The 26,490-nt window shown below is 37.0% G+C and overlaps 1 protein-coding gene across 1 annotated transcript; it reads left to right on the top strand.

Moving 5' to 3' along the window:
* Positions 1-26,490, top strand: LOC122810816 (serine/threonine-protein kinase SBK1-like). Its single transcript, XM_044082379.1, has 4 exons — positions 1-403; positions 18,479-18,679; positions 20,707-20,909; positions 25,116-26,490. The coding sequence occupies exons 2-4, from the start codon at positions 18,514-18,516 to the stop codon at positions 25,827-25,829; spliced, it is 1,083 nt and encodes a 360-aa protein (XP_043938314.1). The 5' UTR covers positions 1-403; positions 18,479-18,513; the 3' UTR covers positions 25,830-26,490.

Genomic DNA, 26,490 nt, shown 5'->3' on the forward strand with positions numbered 1-26,490 from the left:
AAGAGCCCTAGACTACAGCGAGAGTGTGTGAGAATGTGAGATTGTGACAGAGAGAGAGAGAAAGAGAGAGAGAGAGAGCAAGAGATAAACACACACGCATATACAACAGTTACTGTAATACTCAGATGTTCTTTCTGATAGAGTGACACGGCTAGACCAAAGCAGATCTGTCTTGCAATTCAAGACTGGCTTTTCACTTGAACTGTTCAGGTTAAGTCAGGTCTCTGCTGTAATCCAATACATACTCTTCTGAAGTAATTGTAAATGGTTGCAGCTTAACTATTTTTTATTTTAGTTTTCTTTCTTTTTGTTAATATGACTGAGTCTTGCTGGGCAGTGGATAACTGAAGCATGAACAGATCTGGAAGAGGACATAAGTCTTTCTGAAGGTGGTCACTGTCAGGTAAGAAAGCTGTTCACAGTGCAGTAGTGCTGAACATTCTCTATGGAAACATCACTGAATATATTGCTATATTCTTAAACTATGCTGCCTGTATTTGTGACAGTGAATTCATTTGCTTTCTGGGCATGTAGAAATTGTCAGTCGTCTTATTCCATTTCATATGTACAAGGCTATCAAAGTTTATTGAAAAACATTTTTTTTTTGTTTATTCTTCTTTCATTATGCAGCAGTGAACTATTTGCTACAAAATTTTAAGCTTAAATTTAGTTTATCAATGTATTTTGGTTAAGAAGAAAACAAGCCTGGAGAGTTAGACAACTTGCTTGCAATATTTTCTACCCTAGGGCAATATGAAGGGGCTTCATCTTCCCCAGTAAAGACAAAATGCTAGTTTTTCAAACAGTCACTAAGATGTAGTATGTTTTTATTAGTCTGCATACTTCCGTTGTTTCTCTTGAGTTCTTTATATACAATTTGCAAGATGTGAAAGCCAAAGGTATGCATGCATTCACAATGCAGTTTATTTATAAGTGGTTCCACAGATTCAGAAAAGCTAGCCAGAATGCAATGCAGTTTCAGATTTCAGCATGACAAAGGATTTAACCACTATGTGCACTGTCTTTAATGCAAAAGCCGTATGTAGTTCAGTAAAGTTCTCCATTTCATTTCTGGTTTGTGATTTCAAAACCATAGAATTAATGCATAGTAATTATTGCATTCATGAAAATGAGTCAGCTAAAATGTGAAAATGAAAGCACTACAGGGAATTTGTTTGACTCTGAAAAATGCAAGACCTTTTTATTCTCTTCTCTTGCTATTCATAGCGATGTGTTTTTTTGGCACTAGGTTAGATCATTATCTGGGCATGTATTTTTCTACTGACAGATTTTTTCCTGATCAAGACTTAATTCATCATAAAGTGAATATGCCACTAGTTAAAAAGCACAATTTGTTTTGTAAAGTAGTGACATACTATAAAGCAGGAAGTTTATACAGTGCAGAGGTCTGACCTCTTTGTGCATGCATACCAGGTATAGTAACTGTAAAGTAGTTAATTAAAGTTTCTTAATGAACCCTATCGACCACTGAACTCTAGAACAAAAAACTAATAAGGTTTTAAAGCAACTTTTATTGGTTTAGATTTGTTGATCAAATCTTCTTATTAAGTTGGTGACTAGCATAAGCTGATGTTTAGTGTTTCATGCAATAATTCATATCTTCATAGAAAAGGATTATGCAGCAAGCCTTGAGGACTGATATATTAATGTTCATGTAGATTTTTCTTGCTAAAAATTATAACCTAAAATGTGCTAAAACTTGCAATAGTAATTCATTTTGTTTTATATTACTGTACAGGTCATGGTATATTTCCTTAGAAAAAATGTTTGCATGCATTGGACTGCAAAAGAAAAGCAGATTTTTTTTTTGCAGAATCTAGCAGATTATTGCAGTATGGCAGTTATGGATATATTGTTCTTCCATTATTTTCGTTTACACAAAGCAATGTTACTCCCTTAAAAATGAAATATGCTAAAATAATACATTCTGTTTTCTGACCAAAATTGCAGAATGTCTAAAGATAAACAATCTATATAGTTCAGGGGTGATATTACTCTTTTAAAGTATTTTAGAGTTTGTGTGTCGAGTTACTCTGCATGTAAAAATGAAGAAAAATAGCATTTAATAAGTTAATAATATGATCTTGGATGTATCGATACATTTTAGTCGAACAATTAAAACTCCTAAGATCTCAAACCGTGGGATACATAAGAGAATTCATGAATTAGACCTGTTTGAAAATGCATGTTTAAAATATGACTGAAATAGGTTGTTCATATTTCTTTTGCATGTAATTTAAACTATTCTCCCTTGTTTATAATGTTTTTGCCTCGTGACAAGGGAAGTAGCTGAAAATGGCCCTGTACTACTCTACTGACATGGTTAAAAAGTAAACAAACAAGTCTATCTATACGGCATTGAGTGATAACAAGGTAAAGTTCTTCCTTTAAATAGGCATGTAGCAGAGGTTGTACGACTTTAAAGGCACTGATAATCTTAATGAAGCAAAGTGTATCAGTAGTGCTGGAGAGATATCAGAAAATAATGGATCTGAATACAGTCCTGTGTTTTTTTTTTCTTTTCTTATCTGCTCATTCTTATCCTGTCAACTGCAATTCACTGCCTCATTCAATGGTGCTTATAGAAATAGCATTCTATCCAAAAAGTCAGTGTACAAAGCCTTTGGAATTTGAAAGTCTAAATGCACACAAATTTTGCATTAAATCCAATATGACCCTTGACTTTCTATCAAATTTTTCTCAGTGCACCATAATACCTGCTATTTGGTACTCCACATGCTGTAAACTCCAGAAGTGGAGATAAGCCCAGAGTCTACTACTGGTGACTTAATAAATCAATAAGTAAAAAAAAACACACAAGTATATATATATATATATATATATATATATATATATATATATATATATATATACATATACATATACTCACTTTCATCAAAACAGAAAAACATCAACATTCCAAACGTCGACCAAAATATGTCAACAATGTAAACATCGAAGCACTACTGTGTATGAACCAAGATACAATCTTGCTGCATGGAAAACCAAACAGAAATGAATATCAAAACATTGTTCTTTTGCAAGGAAATAAGTCCCCTGTAAATCTCCATACTCATTAAAAGCATTGTTTTTTGATGTGGAGTAAGTCCCTCCTACATCACTATACCCTCTGCTAATTATATATTCTAAGTCTAAGATCACATAAAATCTGGTAAAGGGATTATTGCCCAACCACAAGAATTGCGTGATTTTGTACACCTGTTGACCATCTGCTTGGTCAACCTAAAGAGGTCAATTTAAGAGGTGTTGAGCAACTCCAATGTCAACAAAACACAGTGTACCTAAATGTCTATACATATACATACATATATATATATATATATAGAGAGAGAGAGAGAGAGATAGAGATATAAATATACAGATATAGATATGTATTTAACAGAATTACCTACACAAGCTTACTGCACCAGTTTAGCGAGAATGGAGAATGCATGGTATGTGCTTCTCTCTTTTTCCTAAATGCCTGCATAACTATATTTTAGTACAGAGTTCTGTAAAGCATCCTACTTCACATTTTAGGTGTAGTTGCAACCCTATGAATATAGGTTCATACCTTTGATTGACAAGTTTTCAATCCAATGGGTTTCAAGAATCTTGACTGTTCAATAATGTATACTGTTATACTGCTTTATAATAAAACGGATACAATTTCATGTAACAGCTTGTACTAAAATGTATTAGACGAAAATAATTAAACAATCTCAGAATATTGCAGATTATATTATAAGAGTTGCAGATAACACTAATACGTTCAGAAAATATTGCACTGTACTTTTCCACCTCTTTCACATTGCAAGGCATATACTTTGAGGAAACCAGTCGTTTGTGCTTGTGTTCATCTAAATAATTCAGAAGGTACAATGGAAATCTGTTCTGTTGATGGTTCTTGTGACCACTGCATATAAAACAGGGTATGTTTAGTATTGTTCCTCCTTTTTAAATTATTTACAAAGGAGTTGTAAATGTTAACAGTACTGAACCACCCATGTATTAACACCTCCAGCAGTAAGTCTAATGTAAGATAGATCATGTATGAAACTGTGAGTTATGTCTCCAAAAAGAGCACTATCCTTCATAATATCTTTTGATATGAACTGAAACACTGAGTTTAGGTTCTCAAAAGCTTTCTATAATTTTAAGTATGACAAGAGAAGTCATATTCTAGTGTAGAGCCTAGGGTTAATATTATACTATTAAAACAGTATAAAATGATTCTATTATACTAAGTACATTCACACTTCTTAAGTATCTGACCTCATCAAAACTTTTTTCTTTTGGTTTTCATATCTTGATATGGCCTCAGAAATGTGTCTATGGAGTATACATTTAATGCCTTACAGCTTATGAAAAAAGCGAAAAGTTAAAATGAGGATTACACTTTGCTGTATCTTCAGAATGAAAAAAAATCTAATTGTAACATAATCTTTGCTTTTATGTTTAAACAACATAATGGGACATTTCTTTATATTCTGTTTTAGTCAATTAATAATGTGGGTTAATCAGGATATGGAGATAAATGGAGAAACACACCTATTGAAGATTTTTATAATGAATGCCCAAATCATGAAATTACAGACTGCAGTTTCCTGTGCAGTTTTGAGACTTTTATTTTAAATACTTCTGTAACTTTTGACTGACACTGAGTTTGTTATAGGTTTGATGTGAGTATTGTCTGGCATTTTGCAGTTTTATGGTATTCTGATGTTATGGTTACAAACAGAGAATATTCTGTAATAATTTATTTGTGTTTGAGCTACCCATTACAACATAGCATTATTAAACAAGAAGCCTCCCTATTACTACTTGTTTGAATTGTATCTGGCTGATGTGGTGCTCTAAACAGCATAGTAGTTACCCACTCAGTAAAGAACAATATAAATTAATTTACTATATACCATCTCTATAGCAGTAAAATGCATCTAACCTGTACCATTTATACACCAGTAAAGGCTTCTCTGCATAAAACATGTCATTGGTACCAAACAACTTATCATAATGGATTTAAAAATTAACTCTGTGCTAGTAGGTATACAGGGAAAATACTTCATACTTACTGGTAACACAAGCACAGATTTTTCAGTTTCAGATTGCTTCACTTTTAGGAATGTTTTCTTGTAAACAAAAATATTGGAAGAATGCTATTTAAACAATCTCAGATTTTCTTACAGATGTAGGTGAAATTCAAGTCCAATATATCTGTACATTTTAAAATATACTTTATTTATGTGTTTATTTATTTTGGGCTGTAATGTAATCCAGTGTGACTTTTTTGCTTTATTTTCTTCCCTTCATTTAATTAGTTTTCTCCTGGCTGTTATGAACATTTACATCTCTTGTACTTTCTTGTTGTGAATCATGTCACCATCTATCCTGCAGAAATCAGGAGTGACAGTCTTTACAGAGAAGCCAGCATGTACAAAGGCATTGATAATTAGCTCTGGAAGACTAAAGAGGTATGACCTTCAATTGGCTCACCTCAAGAAGTTTCCATTCTGTTCCTTTTTGCTCCTAGTAATATCAGCTGTGCATGCACAGTGTGTTCATGTACGACATTCACACCTCTTTGCCCCTCTCAAATGATCAGAACTCACTTTCTAATTACTCAAGATGTATTGCAATAGAACTCCTCTGTCATGTCACTGGGGAATACATTTCTTGGTGTGATCGGCTTGTATCCTGTTTGCAAGCCATCGATTTTCATTAGCACCTTCACAAAGCTGTTTGCCATTCTGTAGAAATTGTACACTGTCTGCACTGAGTGATTAGAGCAAAACATTTTCAAATAAAGCAGACACTTTAGCAAAAAGGCATTCAAATAAATAACTAAAAAGGAGAATACAAAGAAGATCATTAATTTACTACAACAGGGTACTAATATAACTTCAGAAAATGGCAAATAAAGAAAGTAAAACAAATGCTTTTCAATACATCCATTACCAGATGCAATGGAAACAATTCTAAGTATGCTGCAGGGTTTACTCTCATTGCAGAAACAGAATACTTTCTCCAGCCTTTTTTGGCATCTCTCTAATGTAGTATCTGATTTGTGCTATTAAAAGTGAATGTGAAGTAGTGCCTAGGAATAGTGACAGGTATTGAGAGAGAGAGAGGTATTATACAATCTTTCACAAAGAGTATCCTAATAGTTGATTTAATTTACACACTCAGATAATTTGGTGGCTACAGAATGCACACTAAGAACACTTTCAATGGCTGCAAGTCACATTAATTTTACAGTCAGGATCCTGGTACTTAATATATAATGTGAGGACCCCCCCCCAATAATAGTCTGCATTTAATTATGTTCCTTAGTCTAAGAAGCTGAGACAAGAAGACATAATCAAAACAGTCAAGCATATTGTAATTTATGCAATGTGAACTTAACATTTATCTGACTCAGTAATAGATTATTCATCAAAATAAGCATTAATCTTGAAAAAAGGTGGTGCCACTACTCACCCTGGAAACTACCTCCCCATTAGCTTGACAAGTCTGATCTGTAAAGCCATGGAGCGTATTATTATGGATCTCATAAAAAAGGACATAAGCAATCTCCAAGCACATGACCCCACCCAGTTCTGATTCATCAATGGCAGATCTTACCTGTTGAACCTGGTTGACTTCTTTGAGACTGTAACCAAGGCCCTGGATGAGGGAAAGTCAGTACATACAGCTTACCTTGACTTGGCCAGGGCCTTTAACACAATCCCCGACTCAAGCATCATTGATAATTTAACACAACCTGGCATAAATCCTATCTCATCAGGTGAGTGACCAACTGGCTCACTGACAGGACCTTAAAAGTGAAAATAGGCATCTCCGATAAGATTCAAAGATCCAAAGAAACTTTATTGTCATTTAGGAAACACAAGTGCTGCCAAAACAAAATTTGGAGTGTCAGCTTTTTTACAGGAGAAGACAAACACAAAAAGACAGACATGATAGGTATTAAAGAATAAACAATAACTATAGTACAAACTAAATATCTGAGTAGCTGTTGCACATGCTTGTACACTATTTATTACATTGGACAACACTGACTACTAGATAATTAACACATGAAAAGAAAAGTACACTATACGGAGGTGAGATTGGGTGATATTGCACATAAGGAAGTGACTGGAATTGCACTTTAATGAGAATATATTAATTTTAGTATGCAATAAATAAATAGAATTTCTGTATGGAAAAAAAAGAATGAGAGTGTAACAATCTATTATACTTTTGATACATCCAGATTTATGTCTGCATTAATGATTCTTATTGGAGTGGGATAAAACCTGCTCATGAATCTGGAGGTCCTGCAGCGGATACTCCGTATCCTCCAAGGATCTGTCCTGGGACCCCTACTGTTTAGTATCTATTTCTTGTGGGTACAGGCAAAGACAGAAGGCCCGTGGCTGACCAAGTATGCTGAAGACTGTTAGTTGGGTGCTGTCATTGACTCCCCAAATGATGTTGACATACTGGAAGAGGGTATGACTGGTGCCAATGTCATGGCCTCAAGCTAAATGCAAAAAAATGTATCATGATAACATTCGGCAAAAACACGACCCTTACTGATTACCACAACATGTGGTGAGATACCTGGGCACTCAGGTTGATAACAACCTCACATTCAACCATCATGTAGCAGCAGTGGTCAGAAAAGCCTTTTACTTGGTTCACCTCATAAGTAAAGGGATTGCATCCAGAAAAAAAGGAGGTTATTAACTCTCTGTAGTCCTTCCTCAGACCAATAATTGAGTATAACGCCCCGTTTGGGATGTACCACTCCAAACATCTGCACCAACTGGAAAGGCCACTGAAATATCTCACAAAGAGAATCCATGGCTTCCAACACCTGTCCTATGCAGAAAGACTCCAGTCACTATCACTCTACTCGGTATCGTACAGATTGCTCAGGGGTGATCTTTGTCTCGCCTACAAGGCAATCTCGGACCCTGCATTACTAGAGATGCTCCATATCCATAAGTCTAACTCCTTACACACTACCCACTCAAAAGGCCTGAACCTAATATGTGACATTAACTAAACCTGCTGGAGAGACAGGTTTGTCTCCCAGAGGCTGCCCCATCTCTGAAATAGACTTCCCATACATGTCAAGCAGACAACCTCGCTGACCCTCTTCAAGTGCAAACTTGATGAGTGGAAGGGAAACCACAAATTCATCCCAGGGGTTCCACCCATGCCCCTCAATGGCAGGGGTGACAGGTGCTGACTGAGGTTTATTTTTGGGGATAAACTCTTGGCTAGGCTTATAAGAGCTCCAGGGCCAATAGCCTAGTAACCTCCTATGATCCTATGATAATCCCACAAGGAGTTTATAAATAATTCAATTAGGATATGCAAACTTTGCTCTCAAAGGTCACTCTGGGAGGTGCTAAAGTAATTTCTACTGAACTATGCAAAATAATTAAATAATTAAATAAAAATTAAGGATTTTTACAAATAAGGTTTCTTGCAATGGGCTCTACCTGTTAATTTTATTTATTTGCTTATATTTTTATTGTTGATTTATTAACTTGGACAACTTCCTCTTAGTGTATGCCCTTTAGCCTCTTTTAAGTAGTCCCAGTTCATATAGACAACAGCTATAATACTACAATTCCACGTCATTCAATTAAGGGTTCTCAAAATGCACAGCTAAGTCTTCTGTATAGAATATGTACTCATTTTGATTCCGAAAAGAGAAGAGATCTGCACCAACTAGCAATGGAAATGCAGGTCAACAAATGGACATCTGATTCCATCCACAGAACCTAATGATGTGACTTATCATTCAAATACCAGCAACTCCAATATGTGTTAGCCACTCGTCTCTTTATTCAGCTTTTACTCACATTACGCATACCCTAAAAAAGATCAAAGTGCAGATTAAAGTGGTGAGTGTTTGAATAATGCACAATAATGCTCAATTTAATTATTCTGCATTCATTAAAATAGTGAACTCCGAATTAGGCTGCATTAAGCATCATAATGCAGTAGTTAAGTCCATACCTCTCAACCTCTGAGTGCATAAAATTTAGACAAAAACAAAAATAATTGTGAAGCAGAGGCAAAAATATCAAGGACACATTTTAAGTATTGCTCTTATAAACTTCTAAAACTGTTTTTGCATTACAGTGCATTTTATGTGGACTATGAAGTCTGAAACTCAAATGCTTGTTATTATTTAGTGACTTCAATGCTCAATGATTTGCCAGAAAACCACACATTTAATGAGGACCAGGCCAAAAATATCTGACAAAAATCGGGATATTCTGCAATATTCTATACTGTTGAGATATATGGTTGTCACTGGGCTATAGTCATGGAAAATTATGCTACAGGGTCAGTTGCTCCTTGCATAATTTGAAACTGAACAAATACCTCAGTTTCTTCTTGCACAAGATATTTGCCCTGACAATTTTACATCTGTGCCAAAAAATTTGGATAAAAGTATGGTATTCCTGCTCTGCATAAACTGTACACAATTGGCAATATCTTAAAAAACGGTGTCATATTTACTTAAACCTTACTGACCACGTTAGTCCCACAAGACTAGCAGACATTAGACCTGAGATGATACCTATACTGACAAGGAGAAATATACCCAGGCAAGCACCTCATATCTTCAAATAGAAGTGAGCCATCTAAGTCACATCCATTTTGCACCATCCATGACAGTTCCAGCTGATTCCCAAGATGGTGATCAAACTCCAGATATAGTCAGGGCTTTAGCCTTCTTCACTATCAGAGCTGGAAAACAATTTATTTCTTTAGTTTACATTTCTTGCACTAACCCCTTTTACTTAACAATGAGAATAAATAACTATATATAAGTAAAAGTCAGCAGTTTTATAGGTTTCTGGAAATAACACAAACCTGGCCGCCCCCTTTAATCCCATTTTCATATTCATTACTCTTTTTTTACTCTTTTTTTTCTAGAATCATCTAAAGTCTTGGTTGTGACCAATTCACAGCTTATGGTCAGTTTGTTGTATAATACATACCTCTTATGAAAACCTGACCAGAATGTCAAAATACTCACTGTTATTCCAGGAAAATAGTTCAATAATAATTTCCACAATGAGAAAAATACTCAACCTCTTTATTCAAATGACACTGGCATAAGCTTCAAGATTTACTTCTCTTCATGGCGTGATTTGTTTCGCACTGATAACACCTTCTTTCATGTTTCAGCCTCTTGGCTTCTTTATACATTGCTATTTCTCTCTGTTTTATTCCTGTTGCCCATCTCAGTATATCTCACCTTCACTTCCACCTCCATCTTGTTCGGTTCAGGCTGCAATAATATATTATCAGATGGTCCCTTCTGATGGCAGTAACTCTCTACAACCCCTACAAACTGTCACTGAAGTTAATAAGGAGGAACTGTTAGTGCCTGGACAGCTAACCAATCTTCCCACAAAATCTTTTAACAATAGTTACACAGTTCAAATATGTGACGTGCAAGTGTCATATAGTCGCCTATGTGAATAGGCATAGGGGTATATAAGGCTCTTCTACCAATGATTTGAGATGAAGGTCTTTGAGTGTCAGTAGCCTGAAGAAAAAAACTCCCAAGGAGATTAAAACTGATCTCTGTTTTCTGTAGGAAATCATTACTGGTGCAATTTTTACAAGTTCTAAGTGTACACTGGCAATGGTTCACTTCTTTTGGGAGATTTTGCCCATGTTTTCAGTTTGATGCAGTCCTAGAGTAGGTATATATAAGTTCAGTGTATTCGTTGTGGGCTTGAACCCCTGCAGAAAACACTTGAAGTGAATGCTTAGATCTTTCTAACTTTCAGGCATTGCTTTTTGCCATTTCTAATCCCCATGATTGTGGAAGTTGAAATTTCATAGTAGTACCAGTATATAATATGCATGTTACCCACCCACACACTCTGCAGAGGTATTGTTACGACCAGGGAATCTGTGTAAAAATGTAGTCACAACTGGATATTTACATGTATATATACCCTCAAAATTTAAGGATGCAAGAAATTCCGTAGGAACGCTAAAATTAGGAGGAAGAAGATTGGAGCTATGCTTCTGTTGTGATTTCATTCATTTCATACACTTAGTGTAGGCATTAATGAATTCAGCCCACACACACACACACACACACACACACACACACACACACACACACACACACACACACACACACACATGTGTAAATAATTATATCAGCTGTGGTAAATCAAAAGAAGAGCAAATAATCAAAGACAATGACAAAACTATAAATTAAATTAACCTCAGAAATTACAGAACCAAATATCACAACATATACAAAAAAACAACACATAAACAAAAGCAGTTCTTTTTTGCAGTAGTGTAAGCCCCTGTGCTTGTATGTGAGGGTTAAGTATTGCCTCTCCATGGTCACACCAAGTTGAAGATGGGAGAAATCTTCTTGAACACACATATCACCCTGGTTCACACTTAGAACTGCACCCTATCAAAAGCATGCAGCTAGAAACGCAGACTACTACGTTCACCGCAACAGTTTCACAATCAATTAGCCATTATTGCTGATATCAATTCTTCTTTTGCATGCATACACACACACACACACACACACACACACACACACACACACACACATACACAAACACACACACACACACACACACACACACACACACACACACACACACACACACACACACACACACACGCACGCGTGTTGGCCCCACAAAACACCACAGTGACAAAACAATATAAAGCACAAATAACAGACAGTCACTCCCAACAACCATGAAATCTGCCAGAGAGAACAAGTATTATTATGGCCAAGGCTCTGAAAGGTGAAAAAAAAGTTTAAAGTTACAGTGGGAAACACTATAGAAATGGCAGACACTTGGAATAGCATTCAGGACATTCTGGCATTACCTCTGCTACATCTCCTACATCCAGAGATCTTCAGGGTGGTAGCAGTATAGTTCAGCATATCTGTGCCTACACCAGCATTATGGGGAATGGTGGTCACCTTGGTTACCTGGTCAATCAGACTAAATTAGGCTTTCACTTTATGGAACGGACCTGAATAAGGTTCCAACAGATGCTCCAGATTTGTCTATGCTAGGTGTACACTATGATCTTACTTTCCTTTGCACACCAAGCAAACACTGTCAGAAAGACACTAACATCAGCAGCCATCACCACAAATACACAGCAAATCTAGCAGCTTGTGATTCATGCTTTATGTGTGACTTAGAATTTCTGCTGCTACATATTAATGCCACAGTTTATCATGATGCATGTACATTCACATCCTGTATGCATGTGTGGGCATGCACAGTATGTGAGTAGTGTGCATCTGAATCCCTGTATGCCATATTTCTCTGAAGTGCTTCTGTGATGCATAGCAATTCAGAAGCATCTACATAATTTAGGCTCATAACATATATCATCATCTTCTTTCAGATGTTCCCGTTAGGGGTCGCCACAACGGATCACCTGTTTCCATTTCTTCCTGTCCTCTGCATCTTGCTCTGTCACACCAACCACATGCATGTCCTCTCTCACCACATCCATAAACCTTATCTTAGGCCTTCCTCTTTTCCTGTTACCTGGTAGCTTCATCCTTAGCATCTTTTTCCCAATATACTCAGCATCCCTCCTCAGCACATGTCCAAATCAATGTAATCTTGCCTCTCTGACTTTGTCTCCAAACCTTCCAACCTGGGCTGACCCTCTAATATACTTATTCCTAATCCTGTCCACCCTCATCCCACCCAGTACAAATCTTAACATCTTTAACTCTGCCACGTCCAGCTCAAACTCCTGCCTTTTTGTCAATGCCACTGTCTCCAACCCATGTAACATAGCTGGTCTCACTACCCTCTTGTAGACCTTCCATTTCACTCTTACAGGTACTTGTCTGTCACAAATCACTCCTGACCCTCTTCTCCACCCACTCCATCCTGCCTGTACTCTCTTCTTCACCTCTCTTTCACACTCACCATTACTCTGAACTATTGACCCCAAGTATTTAAACTCATCCACCTTCGCCACCTCTACTCCTTGCATCCTCACCATTCCTCTATCCTCCCTCTCATTCACACACATATATTCTGTCTTAGTCCTGCTGACCTTCATTCCTCTTCTCTCTAGAGCATATCTCCATCTCTCTAGGGTGTCCTCCACCTGTTCCCTACTCTCACTACAGATCACAATGTCATCTGCAAACATCATAGTCCATGGGGACTCCTGTCTGATCTCGTCTGTCAATCTGTCCATCACCATTGCAAATAAGAAAGGGCTCAGAGCTGATCCTTGATGTAACCCCACCTCCACCTTAAACACATCCGTCACTCCCACCGCAGACCTCACCGCTGTCACACTACCCTCGTACATATCCTGTACCACTCTTACATACTTCTCTGACACTCCTGACTTCCTCATACAATACCACAACTCCTCTCTAGGCACCCTATCATATGCTTTCTCTAAGCAAACATCACATCTGTAGTGCTCTTTCCTGGCATGAAACCATACTGCTGTTCACTAATCATCACATCCCTTCTTAACCTAGCTTCCACTACTCTTTCCCATAACTTCATGCTGTGACTGATCAATTTAATCCCTCTGTAGTTACTACAGCTCTGCACATCACCCCTATTCTTAAAAATCGGTACCAAAACACTTTTTCTCCATTCCTCAGGCATCCTCTCACTTTCTAAGATTTCATTAAACAATCTGGTTAAAAACTCCACTGCCATTTCACCTAAACACCTCCATGCTTCCACAGGTATGTCATCTGGGCCAACAGCCTTTCCATTCTTCATTCTCTTCATAGCTATCCTTACTTCCTCCTTGCTAATCCATTATACTTCATAACATATATACTGTACAAAATGGTATATATTTCTGATGCTTAATGTTGAGGTGTCATGCTAAAAGACAAAAAACAGTCACAGTATTAGAGCAGCTTAATATCTATCTAGCATGATAGAAGCATCATTTCCATGGAGCAGAGCACAGATGGAGTACACAATGCAGTTCTGAGATGTGATGTATTTCAGCAGTGTCATAGAAATTTGATGTGCCCAGGGATAGCCTTGATTTGTATAACAGGAAACATGTTACCAGAGTGTCTGTCTACACAATAACTGCCTGCAGAATGCACCTGCAGTCATAATTAAATTGGTGATGCCATTGTCTTCATACTACTACATCTATGGGCTTGCAGTCCATTGCTACATGTGTGTCATTTCACCTGTGCCATATACAGCTATGGCAACACTACTGATTGAGAAGTCCCAATATTGCTTTGTATATTGATGGCCTCTAACCTGGCTGTATATATATATATATATATATATATATAGATATATATATATATATATATATATGGGTCTACTGTATAAGTTTGAAAATACACTTCTTTGAACTCACGCAGTAGACCCTGGGTTACGCGAAAGTGCACTTAATCGAAAGTGCACTTTCGCAAAACCCGCTTCAGCGAATGGGCTACTACTGATTTTAGTGCAGTAGTTAGTAGGGCTATCCCCTTACCATGACCCGTGCCCTAACCCTAAGGTCCGTGACTACCACACCACAGTGGAGGACATAGCATGTTTTCCTGCTGTCCTCCACTGTGGTGCAATCCATTCATAGAAGCTGAGTTTGTGAAAGTGCACTTTCGAATAAGTGCACTTCCACATAACTGAGGGATCTACTGCTCTTTTTTGAATATGTGGTATTCGATGAAAAGCAGTAGACCCATATATATATATATATATATATATATATATATATATATATATATATATAAATATATATATATATATATCTAGATACACACACTTTCAAAGTATTAAAACATTGAATACCTGTCATAACACTAAAACAGTTTGAATCCCAAAGATTTGAATGCACATCAGATTGAATCCCAAGGATTTGAGAATAACAAAATCCATTTTTGCAGGATTCAAGCCCACCTGCACCTCTCACACCACCTGTTAATTGATATATACCAGTTCCAAGGTCAAAAGAAACCTTGACGATTGGATGGAAGAAAGGAAATTCACCCCGGGGATCACGTCAGTTGTCCTGCTAGACAGGGGTCCAGGGAAGTAAATAGTGTGGGAAGAAATAACCAGGGAATTGTTATGGCTAGGCTTGTATAGGCCCTAGGGCTGATAGCCTAGTACCAACCTATGAACCTATGAAACTAGACTGCGGGAAGGATATATTCCCTGATCCCTACCGCAACTTGATGTTACACTTGAAAAAAGCATTTACGTGTGATCAACTAATTTTTGATCAGCTGTACCAGATTTTTTCTCACTGAAAAAGTTGCTGCTTTGAAGAGTTTTAAGATTATCCTATTTGTATCTAGAAAGGTAGATGTATAGATATAGAAGAGCATTATTGTCACATGCGACTCATCTTGGTGTATTTTTGCCTTTGTGATTTCAAGCCTGAGTACTATGGACTAGACCTTACTTTCAGAGCTCGTTGTCTACATTTCATTATGCACTCATTACACTGCACTTCTTCATTTACATATCATTATATATTCATTTGCATACCACTCTTTCTGCATCTTTTCTGTCATTGTACTTTATCACTATTGATTCATAGGAGCTTCAAGGCTATTTTTAGAACAGTGACCATGTATGCCATCTTAATAGACAACCTTAGGCTTTACCTCCTTTCCCAATGAGGGAGGGGCATTAGTCCTGGCTAAATTTGAAATTATTAGTCCAGTTTTTCCAGTTTAGTTTGAAGGAAGATGCTGAATAGTGTTATTAACCTGCAGAAAGAAGAAATCTATTCTTCAGAAGGAAAGTCAGTGTGTGATGAATCTATCCATTGCTATTTGTCTATCTGCTGATGAATTATCAGGACTCTCTTTCTTGCATTTGGTGTGGTAACTGTGGTGCAGATCACTGCAGAGGACTCTATAACACAGTGCAGTGAAAGAGCTTCCAACCTCTCTTGGTAAGTAAGGTTGTTAAGATCAGAAATCATTTTGATGAAGAACTTCTGAGGCTTTTTGAACTTGTTGATGTGTCTACCAATGTACATCTAAACAAGAGCATTGTACCCTGTAATGGGTATGAATCATACTGCTCAACCTCTTAGTGCAAGAAATCTGGACAAATCCTGCCATAATGGGAGGACAAATTCCCAAAAATAGCTACAGATTTTAAATGTTGCTCTTATAAACTTAAAAAGTTTCTAGATTATCATGACTTGTCTTAGCATGCATTTTTTGAAGGATATGAAATCTGAAAATCAAATATATGTCATTATGTAGTGGATTAAGTCCTAAGATCACCCCAGCAAGTTGCCAGAAAACCACAGATTTTATAAGGATCAGACCAAAAATATTAGGCAAAAATCTTGACATTCTTTAAACATCTATCTGGACAGTTGAAGGGTATGGGTTTGATCATTGCTGAATATGGGGGAACAATAACATCCCGTATGTTACAGCGGGAAGGGGAATCTTTTTCCCATTTTTATGCAAACTTGAAGTTGATGTATATAAAGTTGTGGTTGACTACTTTTATGTTTAGTAATGGCACATTAACTATACTGTTTGTTATGAGTAATTACTGTCTTCCAAAAGAAATCAAACTACATTTTTTTAGCACTCAATTTCAGCCAATTATCCATTCATTAGGTATTAACTAGTTTAAGCTCTTTTTGAGGAGTACAGATATCTGAGTGGGTTTATAACTGTATAATAGGTTAATGACCTCTGGAGCCTTTATAACTCTAGCCATGCAACTGAAATGTATCCCATGAGTTATTGCACCTTATGGGTTATTTTAAGGGTATATGTCAGACGAGTACCCCAGCACCCCACACACCCCCTGCTATTAAAATATACCAACTCCAAGATTGCACTACAGTGAAGAGAATGGCACAGAATGGGAAGTTTACTGTTCCCTTCACTGTAGCGTGATCTTGGAGTTGGTATATTTAGATAGCAAGGGGTGTGGGGTGTGCAGGGGTCTTACAACCAGAGTTTTAGCCTTTTTTAATTTAGTTTACTTTCATGTTCGATGTTGTAGAGCATCGATCATCTCATCCTCAGTGATGTGTAGTTCGATGTTCTGTATCTTTGAGCAGTTGAAGTAGACCTATATATATATATATATATATATATATATATATATATATATATATATATATATATATATATATACATGTATATGCTATATTCATACACACACACACACACACACACACACACACACACACACACACACAAACTCGCGTGCACACACACACACACACACACACACACACACACACACACACACACACACACACACATGTATATGTGTTCCAGTTATTCAATCAAATTACAATTTGCTCAACAGAAGATAAGGGCTGCTGAGGAGATCAAATGTGTGTGTTTTATTTAATGCAGGACAATCAAATGTGTCTGTTTCCAGGTAAGTCAGTTGGAGTGTATCATATGCAAATGTGTGTGCTTGTGCGAGTATTTGCCAGTAAGGCTAAGGTAAAAGTTAAGTAACAGGATATATTTAATGATGTTTCTGTATGAGTACATGCAGCTTAGTATTAAGATAGAGGTTAGGTAAGGGGATGAATTTAGTTACATGTGCGAGTGAGGGTATGGGATTATTGTAGTGCTGTTCATTTGGGATGGTGCATTGTGCGTGTTTGTGTATGTGAGTATGTGTGTCTGAGTGTCTCATGTGCTGGTACTATTACAGAAGGGGTCTTTCATAAATTAATGTGTACTGTTAGGGTTAGTGGCAGGGGCAGGGATAGGATTAGGGTTAGCACTTGAGTAAGGTCATATGAGGGTGATCCCTTATGCTGCACATTCATCTATGAAAACCCCTTTCCCTAACAGTATCACTCTTCAAACAAATATGAGCTATAGCAACTGTCAGGGTTAAAGTTAGGTTTAAACTATTAGTGTACTTATTCAGTTTATTAATTTTCAAAGTGTTTTGTTTTTCATTGATTTTGTTTTTAAAGTATGGCCATCAATGGTTTTATCATGGTGCTTTTTTACACTGATAGAACTAGCTCTACATTTATATTTATATTTATATAAATATTTATATATATCTTTGTGTGTGTTTGTGTGTATGTGTGTGTTTGTGTGTGTGTATATATATATATATATATATATATATATATATATATATATATATATATACATATATATATATATATTTTTTTTTTTAGTTATGTATTAGCTAGGGGGCTGGAAGTGAGACAGCCTCCTGCATGATAGGAAAGCTGGTAAGATCTCACATGTGAAAAACTTTGTGCCCATTACCCCTTTAATCTGTCAGTTGTGGACTCTTCTGTATTCATACTGAATGAACTATGCCTATGCTATGCTATAGAAAGACTGAAGCCTATCAAATGTCTTAGTTTACTCTATATCTGTACTGAAGTGAACCAAGCATAAACATTTGCTGATTTTTTCCTTCTTCAGGTATTATAAGGAGAAAGGTATACCATCAAGGAACCATGAATTTAAACAAAGATGCAATGGCCAAAGGATTCCTGGAGGATTTGTTGGAGCTGACATCTCAGAATTTACCTCTGATGGAGCTGAAAGAACACTATAAGTTTGTCAAGGAGCTTGGTCGTGGGTCCTATGGACGTGTATTGTTGGTAACTCATCGACTTCGAGGTAATTTTCTCTTTATTTGTGATGATGGATAGTATTTACACCGTTTCATTTTTGGCCCAAGTTATGTTTGGTTATTCATTTATTTACATAGCTCACTTACTTTCTTACTTGTTTGTATGTTTGTTTTTCTTTGATAATGCAATGATGACAAGTAGCACAGCCATCATACATGCATTCATGTCATCATTGGACAATGAAATGCATGCACAGGTACTAGACTACCGGGAAATATAATTTATTGTTAACTGTTTTCAACAGTGCAAGCCACCCCCAGTGAAACTGGTGGCTGACCACACACAACCTTACCTTGTATTCTTCTGGTCCAATCATCCAGACAACAGTTCGTCCATTGTATTAGAACAGCTCCACCTGTATGTGAAACAAGCTACTGCAGGCAACCTGGCTTCCCCCATGTATTACCTGCAGTGCCTGTTGTTTAACCAAGATCACCCATAGACTTCTGTGGTCTTCTCCATTGCTCCAGGGTATTACATTTGCATACTCCACTAGCGTAAAACTCTGAAGATTGTTGGTATTGTACTCTGGAGTCTATCTTTTGGAATCAGAGATATGGTTGTGCCAGTCTTCATTAGCATACACTAAATGAGGAATGGTGAATTCCTTGGTGTAGGAATAAATCATGGAGAACCTCCCTGATGTAGCATACCACTCCACTCAAAAGATCTTTTTGAATGCCTCAGAGTAAGAAAAAGACTTTTTAATGCAGTTGATGGCAAATATGGAAATTTAGACACTTGGGGGATTGCCCTTTCCCCAAAGTTTTATGCCCAAGTTGTTACTCTGCTTTGCTTCTTGACTTTTTCTTAAGTTCAGCTACAGTATAAAATGGAGGGTCGATGAATGTGGTACAGGAAGAGGGCTTTAACATTATCATCATCATCATCATCAACATCAGCTCCCTTTTCCCCATTTCTACATGTGGTCGGTGTCACATCAACTGTTGCCACTTCCCTCTATTCAGAGTCACTCCACTGCCTTTTTCCTCTGCCAAGCCCACCTTTATTATGTATTCTGCCGCACAATGTATCATTCTGTTGGCTTGATGTCTTCTTCTCCTCTAGTCTTCTCTTAAATCTGCTTTATCAGATTGTCTTCTACTTTTACGCACATGACTGAACTACCACACTCTGTCCTCTTTGATCTTCCCTGTATCTGGAGCTACATTGGCTTCTGCTTTCAGTTTTTCATCTGTCCCACAGAGTGTATCCTACTACCCATCTCAGTCATTTCACTCAATCACATGAAGCTTCTTCAGCTGCTCTGCCTTCACTGCACATGTCTTTGCACCATACAGAAGCACTGTTTTCACTACTGTTTTTGCACACCTTACTTTGGAACTTGTTTGATATTCTTCTGTCTCACATTTCTCCTCACACTTTTACTAGCTGGCTGTAGCACCTTTGATACTAGCTTTGACCTTCTCAGTCAGACTTCCACTCCCCACAACCACCTCTTTCAGGTGCTTGAAGATATTAGTCTGTTCAGCTGTTTCCCTTCTGTCTCAGATTTTAGTTTCTTCTGAGTTCCCCTATTTAGTGCCTTGACCACTGTCTAGTTTATATTCAGTTTTATCCCATGTGCTTACAGTTTCCCATCCCATTCTCTTATTATTAGCTGAAGTCATTGTTCAGAGTCTGCTTTTAATGCCATATCATCTGTGTACAGCAGTTTGTTGAAAGTCTTGTCATCTGGAAAACATTTTGGTTTGTGTGATTTATTTGGTTTTATTTTTTATGTGAACATATTTTGGTTTTATTTTTGTTTGTTTTGATGTTAGCATATTTTTAATTTGTTAAGTGTTTATTTGTTAAAACAAGACTCCATTAAAAACATATGTTGATATTTTCTGACATTTTATGAATTAAAACAGTATTAGAAGACAGACACTTTGTAAGAAAGAGTAATGCATGTTTCCCAAAATCTATATTCTTATTTCAGGTTAGTAAATAAAATGTGAAACACAAGTCATAATTAATAGTAAGTAATAGTACTTTATTTGATTTCAGGAACACCAATGGCTCTTAAGCTGATGCCTAAGAACAAGACAAAACTTCACAGTTTTCTGCAGGAGTACTGTATCTCCCTTTGCCTGTCCTCTCACCCTGGTTTTGTGAATGCCTTTGGCATTATCTTTGAAACAAAGTGTCAGTATGGATTTGCTCAGGAAACTGCTGTAGCCAAAGACCTTTTCTCCATCCTTGAACCAGGGGTAAGTATTCTGTGATGTAAGATGATACTAGGATTTCTGTAAAGAGCATGATGTGTTCAATTTTACAATATATAATTATCAGCTAAGTGGTGTGGAGGAACAGAGCCCCGACCATGACCCAGAGGAACAGAGCCCCAACTATGACCCAGAGGAACACAGCCCCAACTATGACCCAGAGGATCATAGCCTGACTATGACCCAGAGGATCATAGCCCCGACTATGACCCAGAGGAACAGAGCCCCAAATATGACCCAGAGGAATACAGTCACGACGATGACCCAGATGACATTGCTTGATTAGCGGCTCCAGTGGTAGAATGGTCAGCTGGGGGGTGGAGTAGGATGGCAAGCTGTGCCTACTCACTTTTATTAAGATGGGTTGGGAAGAGTACACAGCCAAGAATGCATGCTGTGTTCAAAGTCCTCAGTTTAGTGTAGAGAGACAGTGAAATCATTTCCTGGAAGTGACATATATATTACACTTTGTATGCCACATCCATAGGCCATGCGTGGAGACAACAGCAGAACATAAATAAAAGGATCAGACTAATGATAACTATGAGAGCACTGCTCCCTATATGTTCACCCTTTAACCCTTAGAACATAAATGGCCATTATGTTTGTCACCCCTGAAAGAAATAAACAAGCGAGTAGAATGGCTGAGGTAGAGGTTCAATTGCAATGGACCAAAAAAGAAAAAAATACATCTATACCCATTTTTAGTTTTTAAGTTCTAAGATGCATTAGAGAAAGACAAATGGCTCCATATTACAGGGTGATGAATATTTTCACTTAACATTATCTCTAACAGAAAATAAAATCCTTTTTCCCTGTGTTGCCAGTTCTTCTTTTAAAGGACAAGTACACCCATAATATAACATTTCCTTTCCCAGGAGTGTATTTTCCTCTCCAAAGAATGTTTCCTAGACTGCTGAATATCTAAAAGGTATAATTTAGCAGCTTCTTTCTCTCTGTAGCATTTCTCTGCTAGTCAGATTTCTCAGTACACACCAAGCTGAGTCGGAATGAACTCTCTTGATACCTTTTTTTATGAATTTGTCTCCCTTGCTCTTATAGCATTTCACCTACCTTATTTGAAAATCACTTGCCAATGAAAACACATATTGCAAGTTATCTGTAACTCTTTTTTGTTATATTACACCTAATGGGGTCATAATGTTTTATACTTTTATTTACAGCTATATTATTTCCTTCTCTTTAATCCATATTGAGCCTTTGCAGTCATAAGGTGAAAAAGTCTGATAATCACTGAAAGCAACTTCACTAAATAGTTAAGCTTGGAAAGTCAGGAAATATGAGACTTTGTCTTACTCAAGGAAGAAACTATGGAGAAAAGTGGAAATAACACTCAAAAAATTCCACTTGTTAAAATGATGTGTAACACATATGCCATAGACAAATATAGCAAAGTCACTGCAATGCAGTCACTGACACTTTCAGTGCAGTCTCAGTCTTAACACAATTTGTCTCTGCTTCCATGTTAATTGAATGGCACTATGACCTGAAAGGACAAGAGTTAGACCAGTGCAAACTAATCCCATTAGCTGCATATTCACAATGGGCAAAATGCAACTTTCCAAAAAAAAAAAAACAACAAAAAAAAATACAACTATTAATAAGCAGTCACTTTTCTGCTGGCAAGGCAAGGTTGGACTATTCTGAACTTCATGACAACATTAAAAATTCCATTACTTTAGTATCTGCCAGTAGCAGCATTCAAATGTCATAAACAAGTGTCTACTGAAGTAAAAAAAAATGATGTCATATATTGCTTAAACAACTGGAAGATGTGATGAGGATTTGAATTCCTCCCCATGAAAAGTGAATGTCTCTATGATCTGTAAAGGAAGATATAGTTAAGGTTTAAGCAAAATAGTCTACACATTGAGAACTAAAAATCACTTACCTATGTCATTTTTGAGGCTTTAAAGCTTAGAAGGGAGAGCACTCTGAACTTTTACTTTATAAATAATTTCAGAAAACCATATACCTTTATGAAAAAATAACATTTCCAGCAAAGTAGCCATCCACACTGAAGTCAGCTTAGCTTCAGGGAAGTCAGAAACTTTAGCTGTGCACGATTAGTGAGGTTTGTTTTAACTGGAATAGCTTTTCATTGGGAGAGCATATTTCACTAGATTGATATCATCTTAATTACAATGATGTTATTCACCTCTGAGTGTAACACTTTTTAGAACAAAAAAAATTGTAATATTTTCTAATACATTTCATTCTGATTATGAATAAGAATATAAGCTTTGGTTATTAGTGTATGTGGGTAGAAATAGAAGTTTTCATCATCCGAAAGCATAACAAATGTGGGAGAATAACTGGCTTGCAAAACCAAATAAAATAAAATAAAGCAATAGCTTAATTTTCAATTTACCTCTCCCTGCATCTCCCTCTATCCTACTTCCCTTCCTTCTTTAACAGTTAATCCCCCCCCCCCCACAACGATGTACGAGATAAGAGATCTCCAGACACTGGATCCATCCCTGTTTGACTTAGTCAAAGGACTGTTATCCTTACTGAATCTGGTGAACTTCTTTTAAAAGGTCACTAAGTCAATGGATGAGAGGAAAATAGTGCATACTGCCTACCAAGGTCTGGCTAACCATTGGATACAATACCCCATTCAGGCATGGTCAAACAACTTGCAGAACTAGGTATAAACCCTTTATAACATGCCGGATAGCTAGCTGGCTCACTGATAAGACCCAGGAGGATAGAATTGCTGAGGACACCTCCATAAAGAGACTGGTCACCAGTGTAGTCCCCAGGGCTCTGTACTAGGCCAACTACTCTTTGGCATCTACTTCTCAGATGTCAAAACCAATGTCAGAGGCCTCTGGCTAACTAAGTTTGTAGACAATTGCAAATTTGGAGCAGTTGTTGAATCCCCCCCAGAAGAGAACACCATTCAGGAGGATCTAACACAGAAAGATATTTGGTGTCAAAGTCATGGCTTAAAACACAATACCAGGAAATGCATGTTATTACCCTTTCAGATGTCTTACATCCTAGGTACCTACTTCATCAATAAAATACCTCTAAAAGTTGATTCACTAGTCAGAGTTCTGGGAACTCATGTAGATAGTAACCTAGCTTTTGACCAACTTGTGCCCAAGGTAGTAAGAAAATCTTTCTATTTTGCTCAACTTATAGATAATGGCATCTAGGTCCAGAGAAGTCATCATACCACTGTACACAGCCCTCATCAGATCCATCATACAGTATAATGCTCCCTTCAGTATGAACCTGACTAGACACATGCAGCAACTGGAAATTCCACAGAGGTTCTCTACCAAAAGAATGCAGGGACTAAACAGAATGTCAAATGCCGATCGGCTCAAAGCCCTCTCAACCCAATGTCATACAGACTCCTTAGAGATGATCTCTGCCTGGCATGCATGGCATTCCTGGACCCTGTTTGATGAACCTTTTTGCAAATTAACAAAACAAACAGCATCAGAACTACTAGATTAAGACATACATTTTTCTTGCTACATAAATAGAACATATTGAAGAGACAGATATGTTTCTCATAGAATTCCCATTCTCTGGAACAGGCTCCCCATCCATGTGAAGCAGAGTTCCTCCTTATCCCTATTTAAGTGCAACTTAGGCCAATGGATGGGTAATTGGAAATGCATCCCTGTTCTGGTACATATGTCTCTGATGGACAGAGGCGGTCAGTAAATCATTCCTATATAAATCAAATTTGTCGCATTTGGGATGCATAGCTAGACTTATAAAGGCCCTAGCGGTCATTAGCGTAGTATACACCTATGAACAAGTCATATGAAATTTGTAAACATTGTGGTGGAGAATATTGTATAAAATGCACTATTTGGCCCTTTTGCAGGAAATAATTTCTTTACTTTCTTCTACTTGTTCTGAAACAACAGTTTTTCTACATGTTGGAGTACTAATATTAATTTTAAATATCATTACTAAATTAGGTTAAGACTATCAAACTTGTACTATAGCCAAATGCAATTTCTATCTTTTCAGTCTTATAGCATGATACAGGTCTTCTGGGATTCTATGAAGAAATTATGTCTTTCATGTTTATACATTTACCTACATTAGAATCACAACATATTTTAACAGTAATATTAATACTTTTACTAAATTCACTGGGCATTTCCTGACCTGTGAATGTTTTCCTTTTTATTCTTGTAGGTTGGTATTCCTGAAGCAGCTGCCAAACGCTGTGCAGTACAGGTTGCCAATGCTTTAGAATTCATGCACAGCAAGGGTCTTGTTCATCGTGACATTAAACCAGATAATGTCTTGTTGTATGACCGTGATTGTCACCAGGTGAAATTGACTGACTTTGGGTTGACATGTCTACGGGGAACTGCGGTGAAGCCCCTCTCAGGAACCCTGCCATACACAGCTCCAGAAATGTGCCAGTTATCAACTTCAGAGAGTTTGTCTGCAGAACCCAGTTTAGACATTTGGGCATTTGGAGTTCTTCTTTTTTGCCTCGTGACTGGATTCTTCCCTTGGGACAGGTGTATATATACAGATCCTAACTTCAAGTTATTTTGCAGCTGGCAAAAAAGAGGAATTACGTTTGATATCCCTTCTTTGTGGATGAAACCCAGTGTGAATAGCCTTCCATTGTTCCGAAACCTCTTGATGATTAATCCACTGCAAAGAAGCCCTGCTGGAGAAATTCACCACTTTCTCAGAGTCCAGTGGAAGCTGAATACTGTAAAGCAATACACTAGGGTAGACAATGCCAACTTTCTGCAAAAATCTGAAAACAAAAATAAACTATTATTCTTAAATGACAATCTGCAAACACCAGATGCATCTTCAACTTCAATACAAGAAGTTCCATGTGTATTCTCCCATGCTATAGAGAAAAATAGCAAATGGACACACTAAAGGAACTTGCTTTGCTTGAAGGAAAACCTTTTCATGGGCATTTTACTCACAGTTACTAATTTTGTTTTCTATTGTGCCACAGCTTGCAGCCAAATGTTTATTTTCTTTGTATGCACTTGTCAATACATTTTTTTATTTATCTGCATCTGTGTGAATAAGACAAAGGAAGAATATACAGATCAGCAGATTTGTGTTCATGATTTATGTAACTAGCATTGAAAATTTAAGTTCCATGAAAACAATATGACCTTGGTACTCGTGATGTTGGGTGACATGCCTTAGACAAAAAGGCATGACACACAGAGGAAAAGGGTTAACATGGAGAACATTATTCCTGAATATCCAGGCACAGCTCTTTTTTTGAAAGTGCTCTCAATGAAAAGTAGCTTGGCCAAATCATAGTGGATGAATGTGGCTTCTATCAATGTTATATTTCAATTAAAATAATTTGGCTGAAAGTGGTTGGTGTAGCATTTGCACATGTTAAAGAATCACTGTTAGATTTTAATTTGGGTTAGATTATAAGAATTTAGCTTTGGCAACATTTAGGGTCAGGTTTAGGCTTATGGTTACATTTAGGATTAAAGTAAGGTATACATTTAAGGTTAGATTTAGGTCTTGGTTTATATTTGGGTTTTGATAAACTTTGGGGTTAAGGAGT

This window comes from Protopterus annectens, chromosome 1.part1, assembly GCF_019279795.1.
Source record: "Protopterus annectens isolate FY-2018-M chromosome 1.part1, PAN1.0, whole genome shotgun sequence".
Classification (NCBI taxonomy): Eukaryota; Metazoa; Chordata; order Ceratodontiformes; family Protopteridae; genus Protopterus; species Protopterus annectens.